This window comes from Phyllostomus hastatus, unplaced genomic scaffold, assembly GCF_019186645.2.
Source record: "Phyllostomus hastatus isolate PE091 unplaced genomic scaffold, TTU_PhHast_1.1 phas_contig_34, whole genome shotgun sequence".
NCBI classification, from domain to species: Eukaryota; Metazoa; Chordata; class Mammalia; order Chiroptera; family Phyllostomidae; genus Phyllostomus; species Phyllostomus hastatus.
In genome coordinates, this window is record NW_025333857.1 from 15,973,099 (window position 1) to 15,989,770 (window position 16,672).

Consider the following 16,672-nt stretch of genomic DNA (forward strand, 5'->3'; position numbering starts at 1 on the left):
GAAGTTGTACCAGGAGTCTCCGTGGCCCAGTTGTCCAGCTATTGCTACTTCTGAGCCTCTGAACTCCACACAGCTGAATTGACTGACCCGTGGCACATTGGCCTGGGGCTCTTGAGGATGGGGAGATCTGTAGTTTTCACTATAGGTAGGATATTGGATTTGCTTGGAAAAGAACTCTGGATACTCCCACATATGTCAGTAAAGGTGTCTGAAGAGTAATCCTGCTACCATTCTGTGCCTACAAATCCTGTGTTTAGTTCTTGCTTTGAAAGAACTCGTTTTGGTCTAAATCTGGAGACAGTTGAGATATTAGTGAAGGGGTCAGATCTGTAGAGATCAAACTCTCAGCCTTATTCTTTTTTAAAGACTATCTTGGAGGATGTAACTTAGATGCATGGAGAAATGGTCTTTGACACACCCCTGAATGAAATTTAGGCCCTATATTGCAGACTTCCCTTGTGAGGGTAGTGATAGTGATGGTGATGGTGATGGGGTAGAACCTGCCCTACTGAGCTCATTCTGTTATGGAGAGCACAGGCCATGGTGAGCCCTCTTTCCCTATGGAAAGGGGCTGGGCCACTCATGCCCAGTTTTTCCTTCCAGTAAACCAGTCAGATAACTCCTCTCTGGGGAAGGAATAGTCCAGGAGTGTTAATCCACTAAATTTCCCTCAGGTGAATCTGAGAAGTGGGAAGAAAAGTTCTTCCCTCATAGTTGTTACCCTCTAACTCATGTGCAAATTTCTTAGGTAGCTACTGTAACATTTTCAACTTAACATCAATGTTTACAATGCTCACCTATTCTTAGTTGAAAAACTGATTACTATTGAGCCTTTGTTACATGGAGGTGGATTTAAAATAAGTTCATATTAGAGATGTTTTTATATAGTTCTGAGATGTTAATAACTGTTCATTTGGGTGTGAAGTTATTTTAAATAATTGATTTTATCAAGTAAAGGAAGCTACTGAAAATGTAAGGAATAATTTAGAGGAACTCAGAAGTATTACTTCATTATATATTGGTTTTGTAGAGTTCTGTTCATTTTAATACAAATCATAAAAATTCCCTCTTTTAATCAATAGGGCTTGTGATCACATATGGTAAAAGTAGGTTATCAGATTATGAGCAAAGTGCAGAGAAACTGCCAGGTCAGAAAATATGAGTGTGTATTTTGTTCTTGTCAGGAGAGGCTGGGCACTTTGACACTCCTGGAGAATTATACTAACGCCTCAATATAGATAGTGCTTACAGTTTATTTCCATGCACTCACCTGGTTTTTATAACTACCTTGTAAAGTAGTAACAGCAGCTGACTATCCTGTCTTACAGATAAGGAGACAAACTTTGAGAGGCGATGTGGTTGTTCAAGGTTACAGAGCTGGGAAATGCTGCAGATAGGACTCTCCTCTTTCTTTAAAAAATTACTTTTCTTTAAAAAATTTTCTTTAGAAAATTATTTTTGTGTGTAATATTTTCTTTTAAAAAATTACTTTTGTGTGTAATATTTAAATAAATCAGTTTTTTTGTCATAAAAGTAATATGAAAAGATTTTAAATAATTGGGAAAGAAGAGGAAAAAAGTCACCAATTACCTCTCTACCCAACATAAATCAGTATAAACTGTGGGTTCTCAGAGGGTAACAACAAAATCTATGGGTCAATAATTGAAAGGTATTGGGAGTTTGAAGTCTGTTTACTGAGAATCCCAGTTTGAGGGGAATCCGTATGGATAGAAAATCTTTGATTGTGGCTCTTGGGCAAAGGGGCTACTGGGCTCCTGAATACAGCAGAAACTTTCTCTGGATGTACTTAGCAAAGACTCTAAAATTCCATTTCCATCGGATCCCTTGACTCGTAACAGCCTGCCTTTTCCCTCACCACACACATATCCTCAAATTGTCGTGAATAGTAAACTCCTGACATGTTGACTATTTCTTAAGGAATATAACCTTTGTTTCTCCTGTATACATTGTGAAACGGGAGGGCATTTCAAGGAGGAGGCAGTGGGGTCAGGAAGGTTAAGTGACTTTCTGAAGATCATGTAGCTGGAGAAAGGCAATGCTGACTTCCCATTTCCAGTCCTGGAACTGCCATCCTATCACGTCAGGCTTGAGGAGGATGCCATGTTGATGAGCCTCTTGCAAGATATGTGGCTGTTTTTAAATGGCCATACCCTTCACTCCAATCTGATTGGACAGGTGTGGCGGGACTGGGCAGATGTGTTTGAACTTCCGCTGCTAGATGCGTGCAGCCATTTTAGGCTCTTAACCTCAGGAGGCAGTATTGTTGTAGGAAGAGTAGTGTGCGAGTGGTGCCCAGCATGGATTAGAGCAAAACTAGTGTTATCTGGGAACTTGTTGGGCCCATCCCAGGCCTATTGAGGCCAAAACTCTGGTGGTGGGGCCCAGCAGTGTGTCTTATAACAGGCCCTCAAGGTAAGTCCAATACACTCTGAAGCTTGAGAACCACTGAATCAAAGCCGGAACAGTCAAGAAAGCATTCCTGGAGACTGTTTCAGAACTCAGAGTTGAAGTGATGAGAGTCTCAGTTAATGTGATAGCAATGGAAGTGGAGAGAGCTGACTCCAAGGGATGTTTGAGAAGTTCTGGCTGAGATTCAGCTTGCTGTCTTAGTCATTCCTTGCCAAACACATGGTAGTGCCGGTATAGTGTGGGTGTACGTGTGTGTGGGGTCTTAATTTCATGTGAACATCTTAGTAAACCACTTAGAAGGGTGGAGTTTACAGGATTTAGAGGTGCTGAGCTCCCACTTTTGTTTATCCCTGTAAGCTGGGGCATTTACATGCATCTTGCCAGGTGACAGTGTGGCCAACTGAGATGCAGGGGTGATCATTTGTTTGTTCCGCAAGGGGACTGGTATCTGCTCGCAGCCCATTTCCCTGTAGTAAAAGATGAGCTGTAACCTGAGACCTGGTGGGAGTGAACATTAAGAGAATGGGTAGAAGGGGTGATTAGAAAGAGTGGGGATTTCTGAGCTAAAAATTTTCTTTTGTCCTTAGAAAAAAACCCATTCTCTCTGCCATTTTGGTTCCTGCTTTCTGCCTGCCCACTCTTCTCATTTTTTCCTGCTCTCTGCCTTGCTCACCACATTCCCACCTTAGAATCTCCCTCCTCCCCTCAACCTGGATATTCCCAGGGCTGGATCCATATCACAGCCCTCAGAGGTCTCCCTTGCAGGGCTTTCCATGACCGTGCTCATAAATGTTGAGCCTCATGCCACCCACCTTTTCAAAACAGATTCTCTCCCAGACTAGTTAACCCAACTTGAGATGATCTTCGTCAGCTGCCAGTCTTCTTGTATAAGTTTGCTCTTCTGCCCCTGGAGAATGAAGGCCACTTCGGAGCCCTGGATCCTGTGTGTCTTGTTTGTTGTTGTATCCCCAGCCCCTGGAAAGGCACCTGGCACATAGTTAGAGTTCTGTAAATGTTAGCTAAATGAATTCTAAGTAAAGATTTGATTAGAGTAAAGGGTAGGGGTAGGAAATGGGGGAAAATGTAACTGTAAACTCCAGACAGCAAGTGATGGCTAAGTTGGACTAGGTCGTGGAGGCAAAACAAGATAAATCCGAGAGATATTTAGGAAGTAACACTGACCAAATTAGGTGATGGACCAAAAGGAGGTATCAAGCAACTTTCTTGTGAAAATCTTCCTGAGAGAGGTTTGTGAACTCCTAGCCTTCTTATTTAGCCTCTTTAGTCACTGGAAACTTAAGGGCAAAGCAGTTGTGGATTATTCAGGGTTCTCCAGAGAATCAGGACCAATAGGTTATATAGATGAGGAGATTTATCTTGGGACTTGGCTCATGTGATCATGGAGGCCTAGAAGTTCCACGAGCTGTTGTCCCCAATCTGCAGAACCAGGAAAGCCCATGGGTGCAGTTCAGTTCAGTCCAAAGACTGGAGAACCAGGAGCACGAGAGAACACACAGAGGACCTCATGGACTGGAAGATGCCCACGCACATTTGGGAGGGACGTCTGCTTTACCCAGTTCACCAATTCAACAGCTAATCTCTTCTGGAAACACTCTCATAGACACGTCCAGAAATAGTGTGTGATCAGCTGTCTGGACATCTGTTAGCCCAGTCAAATTGACATGTAAAATGAACCATCACACGTTTTCAGCTCTTCAGCTACCTCTCCACCAAGATTGTCTCATTTCTGCACCTCCCTAGAGGGGAGGTACCTTCAAGCTCTAGGCATGAGGGACTCTCTGTTTCTGCCCAGGTCAGTTTTACCTAACCACCCACTCAGACATCCCCCTGCTCAACAATCTTTATTGAGTATTTACTGTGTTCTAGATACCACTAAAGGCGCTGGTGACACAGCAGTGACTAAAACAACCTCCTTGCATTTATATCCTAGAGAGAGAAGGTAGACAAAGATAAATGTGTCCACAAATACTTCGAGGGATACTTTGGATGGTAATAAGTGGTATGGAGTGAAAAACAGTGAGAGAGGTTGGGGTGAGGTCCATGAGGCAGTTCTGAGTTGGTGCTTTTGAGCTAAGATCTGAATAACAGGAAGGTGCCGGCCATTAGGAGTTTTGGGGCAGAGGGTTATTCCCTGTAGAACCTTCAAAATCTGTTTCTATTAGATGAGTACCTAGTGAGATTTTGTTTTCATGCTTGAAAGAATGAATTTGGAGAGATTGGAGGCATGGAAATTAAACTTGATGTACTTTTAAATAAATCATATTGCTCATTTAGCTATTGAAATATTTTTTGAAATATTTTCCTATTAAAATTATTACAAAAACTTTTTAGAGATGGCTGTAGTTTTAAAGAGCAACATTTCTATTCATCAAATAATTAACAATTTTCAAAGGGTAAAATCATGACTCTCACAGAGGTGTACAAATGGACACATTTTAAAGACTTAACTCATTCATTAATCAATGAGGGAACTAGGCAGATCTTATAACAGATTCAAAGGAGAAATGAAAACAACACAAATTTATATGGAATAAAGGACGGTTGAAATGAATGTGCAAATTCATGGACAGCTAGCTTGTTCTACCCTGGAGAGAAGTCCCTTGAACCTTTCCTGGCCAGGACTTAATTGACATGCCTGCACACAACAATTATTCTGCGTTGCTCTCATTTACTTACAATTCATAGAGTTGTAAGGTAGCTCCAATAAAATCAAAAGCAGCTAACCTGAAGGAGTCTTCTCTAGACAATTCAGTTTTCCACTAAAGCACGTTTTGCCCCATATATATAATTGAACTAAAACAAAATAACTCCTGCTCCCCCATGAGTAAGGGTAGTTCCTATGTTTGTGGTCTTCAGAGTGATAGAGGGGTGGAGGAGGGGGTGACTGTCATTTATTCACTGTCCGCTGTGAGCATTACGTGTCATCTGTTCCACCCTCACAATTGTCCCATGAAGTAGGTGGGGGTGCTTCCATTTTACAGAAAAGGAGGTCAGCTCTCGGAGGTTCCGGACACTGCTAATAAAGTGGCAGAGTTAGCAATACAGCCCATCTGTGTCTCCAAAGTATGTGCACACACACGCACTCCCTGTGACAACTTGCTAATAGTAAAAGCTGTGTAAATTCTATAGATTATTTTCTTGATCTTTAGGTCAGCATCAACCAAGCTGGATCTCAAGAGTAGCCTGGAAGAATGTGAAGTGGCATTGAAATTATTTCTAAGCAACAGATTTAAAGATGCCTTAGAATTGCTGCAACCATGGTAATTAACTTTATTTCTTTTAGGTAAAATATGTTTTTTTAAATGTGTTTGATGACTCTGTCTTTTATGTCATTCTTGTCAGTTAATTTATCTGTATTTTCACATGAATATTTGGTTGACATTCCTTACTGCTGGTTAGTTTTAATATTCAGTTAAGAAATCTATCTTTTCAACTTTAATCAGTAGAACATTTCTGATTCTTATATTTTGATTTCTGTATGTGTTTAAATAATGTCATTTATGTAGTTTTGTAGAGTTCCATTTTGCTTTCTTCAGTGAAATATTTTTATGGATGTTCCTTCTAAGCTTAAATATGATTGAGAAAAGTTTCCCTTGAAATGGGTATGGGAAGAACTAGAATATGGCAATCTCAAATTCTTTTTTTTTTTTTTAATTTTATTTTAATCATTGTTCAAGTACAGTTTTCTCCCTTTTACTCCCAATTCAGCCCCCCCAACCCTCCAAATTCTAAAAAATTTAAGATAATATAAATATTATTGGGACTCCCTGTTTATGTGATAAACAAGTTAATAATATAAATTAATAGTACATGTTAATTTTTAAAATGTGGCAGCAAAACCTGTGCTCAGCCTTCTTACTAGGTCTCACTCCGACCGCAGTCCCCAGCCCTGCAGCGGGACTATAGGAATCCTTGCCAGGAATACCTGCTCTTACACCGTGCCTTCAGGCACAGTTACCTACTTAGATGGAGCTTAGATTTCATATAATGATTTTCTAGAAGGTCAGCTGGGCACAAAAGTGGGAATCTCATTCCTTTGAGCCATCAATAGGGTAATGTGATTCTGGTCCCTGCCTTTGAATCTTAGAAATTAATTTACCGACTGAGGAGCTGCTATGGTAATTCTATTAAGATTTAGAAGACCCTGGTCACTTAGCATTTCAGAGGTTAGGAACATATGTTAAAGGAGATGGTGAAGCCCATAGCGTACAGAAATTGTCCAGTGTTGTCTCCAACACTTTTCTCGAAACCTCTACCGTGCCTGCCTCCTGCCATCTTCCCCAATGACTTCTCCATCTAACCATCTTGTGACTCTACCTCCCTCTGTCTTCCTCTCCCTCTTTTTTTCTTTGTATCTCCTCTCAGCCTGCTTTCATATCTGCATTGGTTTCTAGTCAAACAGGACTCCTTTTCTCTGCCATTGACACCCAGCTGGACATATATGGAATAAAAATAACTGATTTAGTACTGTATTTTGTGAAGTTATATATTCTCTGATAGTTATGCATATTTCACTGTTAAACATAGCTTTTTTCTTACTTGAATAGCTTTTTTTCCCCTCTTGGAGAAACTTCCAGTTTAATTATGAGGTTTAAAACCACAAGTACTGATTAACCTCAGGCTCTCATTCCTTGCAGCCCTTTAGAACAGCCAGGGCCCTCACTGTTCAGGACAAACTGCCAATTACCAAAGGCTGTTTAGATATTTTCCAAGGGGGAGAAAGAGTATAGTGGCTTGCATTTGTTTTGCATAGCAGCAGGCTGTTGTGAATATATTTGAATTAAAGATGAACTCATACATTGGTATTTCAAATCTTATAAATAATTAACATTATTTGAGAAGTTTTGAGAAAAGTGATGGTAAGGTTTTTTTTTTCACAGCCTGAGAATCTGGAATATCTGCTGTACATTAGGACTAATTGACTGCCTCAAGAATCTAAGTGATTCTCACTGATAACTTGATAATTTGGATTACCAAGAACTTTACCCAGGAATCTCAGATAGTGGGATTAGATTAGATATGCAGTTGAAAAGGTACTTTTGTTGGGGGCCCTTTGCTACCAACCTAACTTCATTGTAAAAATCTTTCTTCCTCTTGACCTCTGGCTGGGGGAGAAGAACAGACGATTTTAAATGAGTCTTTATCTTTCAAAGAACATCAGAATATGTCACAAAATATATTTCTAGTAGCTGTTATTTTAGCACTTATATCAGAGCTAAAGACAGCACACTGCCCCTTGTTCAACAGGGAAAAATGGTTTGCTTTGTAACATTTCTAGGAAATGAATTTGTAGGCCGCCCCCTTGTGCTGAATCAGGGAAAAGCATCTTGTTTCATTTTGTTCCAACCTGGAATGTTCTGTGCTGCCTGTGTGAGTTTAAATTGAAAAGTCCTTGATACTTGAGTGTTTGAGGACCTGTCCTTTACCGTCTATATTATTTTAGTGACTATGGTAAAGGATAAATATTAATATTATCATGGTGAAAGTCCAGACATGCATTTATTGGGATTTCTCTTGATTACCATTAGACAAGACCTGAATGCTTTTCAGTTGAGTTGAAATGTGCTAATTCCCTGTGTTGCCCCCAGGGCTAAGGACAGCATGTACCATGCCTTGGGCTACAGTACCATTGTGGTATTGCAGGCCATCATGACCTTCGAGCAACAGGACATCCAAAAGGGCATTTCTGCCATGAGGGACGCCTTACAAACCTGCCAGAAGTATGAACTGCGTAATTAAAAACTTGAGATATGACTGTAAACCTTTATGTATGTGTGATAAAATGAGTGCAGTTTGCCCGACTGAGATTTCTCTTTGAAGTTGGCACAGTTGTAGAAAAGGACTCGAGATTCAAAGTTTTCTTGGCCTCATGTAGTTTTATGTAATAGAGACAAAATTTCCTGTTAGGAATTACAGTACAGTTCTTGTTTGGCCAAATACTTGGCTCCATGCCCCCTACTTTTCTTTTGGTAACCTGAACTACAGAGAAGGGCTGAGGGAGATTTCAGAGGGGTAGCAGCATGCATCTCTCGGGTCTTCCTGTAGGGGTTGAGTTTAGTTACAGCAACTCAAGCCAGGCCAGTTGGGGCACATTCTTCTTCGTGTAGGAGATGCTGCAGATTCAGAAGGGAATGTTTTATTTGTTTAAAAAGAATGTAGTTGAACAATTTGTTGATGAAAATAAGATACACTTTCAAATTTATTTTAATTTTTGCTCTGTGTGTATGGGAAGACCTAAGCAAAAGCTGTTAGGTAGCATTGGTGAATTTTAATACTGTGGAATTATGTACTCATGTAATTATGTGACAAGTCCCCAAATGAAGAAAATTTTCAACTATTGAACTCTGAGTTTCATTCTTTACTCGTGGAGAATTTTACCTCAGAAACACTGAACCGATCTCAGCCATAGAAATCAGGGTTGGCAGGGTTGGTATTCACTGTTTTGGTTGGGTTTTCCGCTCACGTGTTCGGTGAGCAGGGGCTGAGCACCCAGAGCATGGCAGCCCAGTGCTGGGAGATGGGGATGCAGGGCTCAGGGGGGTGGGCTCTGCCCTGCGGACTTCAGTGCTGAGCTCTGCCTTGGTGACTCTTTGGTGTGATTGTGACTGAGTGTCAAATGAAAATGAGCTCAGGCTAATTTATTGTTATTTTTGTTTCTGTTTCCTTCCCTTCTGCTGATTCTATGCAGATATAGGAAAAAATGCACAGTTGTAGAATCTTTCTCAAGTTTTCTTTCTAGAGGATCATTGGAACAGATGACTGAAGGTAAGAGTCATTTAAAAGGTTATTTTTCCTATCTTTGGAAGTTTGAAATGTGATCATGCTCCTAAAATTCAATACTTAAGTGTATCATATAAAGTTAGTAGAATGTCTTTCTCTTTCCTATCATACCCTCCAGAAGTAACCATTGGTAGTCAGTTTTGAAGCCTTGCAGACTTTTCTGTGTACATATATGAACATATACACGTAGGGTACACATGGGGTTTTTGTAGTTGTTCATGAATTGTTCATTTTTGCAAGCATAGAATCATATTATGTATATTTTTCTACAACATTGTTTTTTTTTTTTTATATTGACGTTTTCCCATGCCAGTACATATTACTTGTACTTCATTCCATTTAATAGCTCTGGTAGTAGTATTCCATAGGATCAGGTGCCATTCATTACTTGCTTTTTCTCTGTTGAAGGACAGTTGCATTGCTTTTGCTTTTTCATTATTATAAATAATGCTTCCAAAAACTCTTGTACCTCTGTCTTCATGCATTTTTTTTGTAAGTATTTCAGAGGATAGCGTCCTAAAAGTGGAATTATTATGACTTAGGATTTGAAAATTGATAATATTTATAGGTGCTGCTTATGTTTTCTCTAAAGAGTTAGGTCAGCTTATATTTTTACCATCCATGTATAAAAGTTGCTATTTCTCTACAAGCTATTAAAGGGTTTTTTCAAGGTAAAAGTAATTTTGATACCCTAAAAAACATTGATAATGTTTTACAGTCTGGAAAATGTTTGGTTTGTGGACATTCAGGACATATTCAAGAACCCAGGAGTGGCTGTCGCACCTCGATCAGATGGAGGGAGAAGGGAGTGACTTTGTTTCAGTTGCTGCCTGTTCCCACTGAGATGAGGGCAGAAGTTCCATGATCAGCTCTGTTTTATAAGTGTTGCACTCCAGTCAGAATTTATTATCCAGCTATCCTGCAGAAGAGAAAATATGTTCTTCAGATAAGGCCATGCTAGAACAAAACTTCTGCCATCCAAGGAGCATCTGTGCATGTGTTGTTATTGTCAGATTTGCTCTCTGGAAGAGGTAACACAAAACAGCGTGGCCGTGGCTGAGTAAGGCAAGCGCAATTCTGGATGCTGCTGGCAGAGTCATTCCTGGTCTTCATGGGTATGCCAGACTCACTTCTGAACGTCTTTTATTATGAAGTTTTCCTTTGCTAGAGGAACTTGGGAACATTTGCATGATGTGAGTCTGGGGCACTGATTACAGCAGAGGACTTTGTTCCAAAGGCCATGATGGTGCCCTTGAACCATCATAGAACAGAATGGCATGCCATGGGTCACTCCAGGCAGCTGATGCCCATCTTCTCCAGAAAATGACCTGTAAGAACCCATAAGAATTTTCTTTATCCCCTTGATTTTGGGTAGAATATATCTTCATATTGTTCAACTTTGGGCCATTAATGTAAATTGGCCCCAGTAGACCTGGAGTTTGTAAGTCTGTGGGAAATTAAATGGGCTCCAAAGAAATTGGACTCTTTTATTTATAGGCTTTTTTCTGTTTTTTTTTTTTTTTTTCTGTATGGTTTCCCTCTAGTAGCGTATTACCTCCCACTTTCCTTTTTCTTTGCAATGTGAAGGCTTACATTTGAGATTTTTTTACCTTAGTTTTGGGAAGAATAACATGGTATTTTTTAATGTAAGTATAAATAGTAATACGAATTTAAAAAGTAGTAGTGATAATACCCCATTATATCTATGTGTCAGACATTGTTCTTGATGCTTTTCTTAACATTATTCATCTGAATCTGTGTAGTCTCCTTTTTATGGACTAGGAACTAAAGTTCAGAAGAGTAAACACATGGCCCATGATTACATGCCTAGCAGAGCAGGGTTCAAACCTGATCGCCCTTCCCTAAGCCATGGTCCATTCCACTGTATCCTGAACTTTCTCCTATAGGCATGTAGAAAAGGGCATAGACTGTGTCATATATGGATAAGGGAAATGTTGAATCGTTTCTGTTAGACATCTTGAAAATAGATGGTACTGTATCCCTGTCTTTATTATGTCTTTGGACATACCAGTTTAAAAAATCTGGAGTAGGTAGAAAATTACTGTATACTACATATTAAAAAAAAAATAAAGCCCTGGCTGGCATAGCTCAGTGGATTGAGCACGGGCTGCGAACCAAAGTGTTGCAGGTTCGATTCCCAGTCAGGGTACATGCCTGGGTTGCAGGCCATGACCCCTAGCAGCCACACATTGATGTTTCTCTCTTTCTCTCTATCTCCCTCCCTTCCCTCTCTAAAAATAAATAAATAAAATCTTAAAAATAAAAAACCAGTGAGATACTACTGCACATCTGTTAGAATGTCCAAAATCTGGTTGGCAAGGAGGTGCAGTGGGACAGCAGGAACTCTCCTTCACGGCTGCTGGCAATGCAAAATGGTGCAGTCACTTTGGAAGGCAGTTTGACAGTCTCTTATGAAACACACAGTGCAGTAACCACTCCCCTTAATACTTACTCAAAGAGTGAAACTTAGGTCCATAGAAAAACCCGCAAATGAATATTTATAGCAGCTTCATTCATAAATGCCAAAATTTGTAAGCAACCAAGATGTCCTCCAGTAGGTGAGTAGATAAATACACATCCAGACAATGGAATATTATTTAGCACTAAAAAAAGAGCTATCAAGCCCGGATAAGACATGGAAGAACCTTATATGCACATTGCTAAGTGGAAGACACCAATCTAAAAAGGCTACATGCTGTATGATTCCAAGTATATGGCATTCTGGAAAAGGCAAAACTGTGGTGACAATAAAAAGATCAGTGTTGCCAGGGGATCGGGTGGGGGATGAACAGCTAGAAAGCATGGAGGGGGTTTAGAGCAGTGAGTACTCTGTGTAATGCCATGGTGGTGGAGACATGTCACTGTACATTTGTCTAAACAGAGAATGTGTAACACCATGCGTGAAACCCAGTGTAAACTGTGGACTTTGGATGATTATATGTCAGTGGAGGTTCACCAATGGTAACAAATTACCACAAATGTTGATTAGTGGGCAGTGCCGATGTGGCATGTGTGGAGTTAGAGGGTGTGTGGGAAGTCTCTGTACCATACACTCAATTTTCCTGTGAGCCTAACACTACTCTAAAAATAGTTAATTAAAAATAATAAAAATAAACTAACTTGTGACCATGGCCTATTCTGAAATATAGGTTTATATAGACTTTTCCTATCTAAAGGCATGCTTAGCTAACATTTCAGTGCAATATGAAGATATTTCCTTTAGTGAAATAGGGAATTGTGAGGAAATAAGACTTTAATAAATTAAGTTGCATCTTATTCCTAACGAATTCAGCTGCCACTGTAACCCAAGCAGACTTTGTATTCAAGGGAGCATGTCAAAACATTGTAGCTTTAGTATGTGATTTGTGTTTCCTTATGGTAATTTTCATTGACATTCTTGAGTGGCTGGTTGTGTGCAAGAGTGAATATGTTGAATTAAACTTTTCTTGGGTTTAACATGGAACATACCCATTTTCTCTTGTGGCTGGCATAGTGCCCCTAAAAGGCTTTCAAATTGCCTTTAAGAACAGATATTTATATACAGTGCTTAAGATGTGAGAGGAATTTAATAGGAAGAATATGTGCATCAGGTATATAGAGTTCAAACTTTCTTATTGTTGCCTCTGCATTCTGCTTACACCCTTTAGCTGCTCTTAGATTTATCGTCCATCAGCCTTGTGCTCAGACCTCTGCAAGGACTCACCATTGCTTACTGAATCCAGCCCAGACTCTGACATTCAAGGTTGTCCACAATTTAGCCCCAGCCTACATTTCCAGGCCCACTGGCCACTCCTCCCTTTACACCTCCCTTTACTCCTCCCTCTTCCAGCCCAAGGCACACCCGCAGGTGATCTGCGCTTTCCTTGCTCCAAAGCCATGCCTGGGCTGGTCCTGTCCCAGCAGCAGCATACCCTTCGGCACCTGCCCTAAGCCAGCAACCTGTGTGCCTGAGCAGGCTTTCAAAGTGAATAATTCCTAACAATTCCCACTTGTTCCAAACATACCTAGGAAGAGGATGTTCAGATGACCCTGTGCAGGAGTTACCAGTTTTTATCCCACTGAATACCCTGAGAAGATCTAAAAGCACACTTTGAGGTGAGGTGTTTGGAAGGACTGAGACCTTGTTAATGCTGCCGGAATGAGCAGAGGTCGTAATTCCTCAGTTGTGGCCCCATCAGTGTGCGTGCTCTTGGCAGCGCTTAGCTGCATAGCGGCTCTTTTGTCAATTCAGTTGGTGCAATAGGAGCATGAGAGGAAGTTGAACGAATTTGTGAGAACCAGTGGTGTATATGTGTGTGTATGTGTGGGGGGCGGTGTGTGAAATGAAAGAAAGCATGAGTTCTCATCTAGTTTGATTCAATAGCATTTCCACTAGCATAGAAATACCCTAATTTTCAGGTAAGTAACAAAAAAAAAATTCTGCTTTCTGAGCTTCTACCAAAAAAAGCGCAACCTGGACCAAGGGCTGTAACCTTAGTGAAAGTGGCTAGCATGTCTCAACTGCTTCTCTGATTAGTGAGCTCTGCGTGCAGCACCTCAGTTGGTTCTTGAGCGTAAAGTAGTCTGAAACATTGCAGCCAGACTTTAGAAATGAGGAAACCAGCACAGATGGGCAGGGTAGCTTTCCTGAGGTCCTATAGCTAAGTGCTTGGCAGAGCCTTTTCCCCAACCCAGGCTGTCTAATACTCCAAGCTCATTTACTTAAATAAAACACCAATTTGTTTCTAATGGATGAAACAGGTATCTTCCGATGTTTTAATGCAAAGATTCCCCCTTCTTCCCAATTTCTGCTGGTATAATGGATTGTTCAGGGAGATAGGCCTTGTGTTTGGAGGTGCTCCATGCGTCCCTGGGATACACAGCACTGCACAGAGGTCAGGGCTTTGCCCCTTATCTAGGTACCTTAGCAATGAAAACAGCCTAAAACTGTGTCATGCACTTTGCATGTCTTCTTTTGTGTGTGAGGAGCCATGATGTGTGCATTCAGGACCGTTCTTTTTCACAGAACTTTAGAGAATTGCTATTTTCTCTGCATGTTAATAATGTGTCGAATCATTGTAATGATTCCCATACCTTCATATTTTAGAAGACGGAATTCACAAATTTAAGTTAGTTTTTTCAGTCTTTATAACTGTTCATTTACACATTACTGTTAAAAAATAAGTGGTTTTCTTTTATAAAAAGAAAATGCTTTTAATGCTTAATGCTTTTAAGTTTTGATGTCCTCTCATGAGATGAGTTTGAGTCTCTGTCACCAACTGCCCAGCTCCTTGCTGTTACACTTGAATGGGACCGTTAGCTGACTTTACTGAACCATTTTGCACGTTCTGGGGAAATCTTGCTGACACTGAGAGCTGAGGTCGTCATTCCACTTTTATGGAAGCATCAGAGCAATCTAAGTTTTTGTATCTCTCTTGGGCTCATTTTATCTACTATTCTTTTCTGGACATCTCGGAGCAGTTGCCGTGGACATGGGATTTTCCTAAATACGATTTTATTTGTTTTTAATAGAGGAAATGCATGCCGAAATCTGTTATGCCGAGTGTCTCCTACAGAAAGCAGCACTCACGTTTGTGCAGGTAATGAACCTTTGCCTTAGAACTGGTATTGCTGGGGAGGCTTGCCAATACTCCAGAGAAGAAATGTGGCTCTTTCTATGTCGGTGTTTCAGTTCTTTTGACTTAGAGTTGCAATGGAAGATATTTGTTATTCTGATAAACTTGGGCTGAAAAAAGAGTCTAGGGAGCTTGATTTCTGTTCAAATGCACTTAGGGTCTGTTTCAAACTTCAGTTACTGGAATCATTGCCTTTTAAAGAAACTGTCTTGCAGGTAACTCAGCTAACTTCAGGATGCTTCTCTATGAAAACTGAGCTGCTATCTCTCTGTGCTTGCTGTCATTGGCTGAGGGCTGCACACAGCAGCAGAGGAGGCTTCCTTGGCTATTTCCTTCTTTCACCAGATGCTTCAACAAAACTCAGTTATGCATGCATAGGGAGCCATGCTTTTCATGTACACTTCAGATTTTATTTTTCTCCCTCCTCCTATTGTCATTCCCCTGTTTTGCTTTTAGTTCTTCCTGTGGTGAGCATTTTTAAAAAGTCACTAAGAAACTGTGAATTCTTTTCCTATGGGGCATTTTAATTTCACCTCTAAGAGCTGTTGCAACAATACCTTGCCTATTATTGTGTCTTGTAATGCTTCCAAAAAGCATGGATTTTAACATCATGGCCGCATGGGTGGCAATGATGGATACAGTGGGGCAGCATGGGGTGGAGATTGCAAGGGGCAGAAATCCAATTGTAAAATGGAAAATCTTGCTCTATCTCAGTGTTTCACATTGTTTGGAGGGATGTTTTTCTCTTTTCTGGAGGTTGACCTCTTAGGTTGGGTTTTGTTTACTAAAATTGAATCAATCTGGTCTATGACCCTGTTTTCTAAAACCCAACGTATTAGGAAGGCTGATTGAAAACAAGTCTTACTGCCTTAGTAAACATGTTAGTCATGGAGGCCTTCAGTTTTTTTCTCATGTGTTTTCCAAATAGGGATTTGACAACCAAATCTGTGGTTTGAAGCCTTATTTTATGCTTGGGGCCTTGTAATTAAAGATCTGGGAGATATCCATGGCTCTCCTCTTCCTCATTCCGCTATATGCAGTCAGCTTTATGGTCATGCCTCCATTACCTTTTGAAGATTTAGCAGCTCCATCTCTTCCTCTTTCTTCTGACTGTAATTGTTCTAGAGAAAGTGGTCATCAGCTCTTCCCCAGGCTGCACAGGACCCAATGGATTTTAACATCTGCCTCTAATTTCTCTTACCTCCAGCTCATTTTCCATTGTGCAAATGAACACCCTCTCAAAGATGACACCCTCTCAAAGATGACAACCTCACCTTTTACTTCAGCATTTAGTAGCTCTCATGGACTATAGTCATGGTTCTGTATTAGAAATAGGGGAAGCTTTCACAAACTAAACTGTAATCTCCCCCCCAAATTTCCTACTCCCTCTCCGATGTCCACAGATGGCAGGTATGTTGCATACTTGAGTGGCATGGGTAGAGGTAGCTTTCTTACTCCTTAGTCATTCCCTTCTTTGCTGTAGGTTTGTGCAGCAGTGCTGAGTTACACAACACAGAGAGCCAAGCACACCATGATCTGTAATGCTTCCTGGTCTTCCCACCTGTTTTCCTTTGTTTGCAGAATTTATACCTGCTTTGCCTTTCTTCACCAGGTCACTCGCTAATTTTTTTTTTTTTTTTGATGTGTGTGTGCTTTAAGCACTGATACTCCAGGACACTTTGTGATTCTTCATGTCCCCTTAGCCCTCCCACCTTTGTGCTCTCATGACATCCTGCTGTGCATGTCCCCATCCATATGCATTCCTCTACCCCTTAGCACTCTGCATTGCTTTCCTCTAATTTACA

The 16,672-nt window shown here is 40.6% G+C and overlaps 1 protein-coding gene across 1 annotated transcript in view; it reads left to right on the plus strand.

The window, feature by feature from the left end:
* TTC39B (tetratricopeptide repeat domain 39B) overlaps positions 1-16,672 on the plus strand; it is a 146,506-nt gene that overhangs the window by 90,680 nt on the left and 39,154 nt on the right. Inside the window, exons 5-8 of the mRNA XM_045840566.1 lie at positions 5,601-5,711; positions 8,040-8,171; positions 9,140-9,216; positions 14,764-14,831. Coding sequence (XP_045696522.1) covers positions 5,601-5,711; positions 8,040-8,171; positions 9,140-9,216; positions 14,764-14,831 — 388 coding nt within the window. The remainder of the gene's footprint in view (positions 1-5,600; positions 5,712-8,039; positions 8,172-9,139; positions 9,217-14,763; positions 14,832-16,672) is intronic.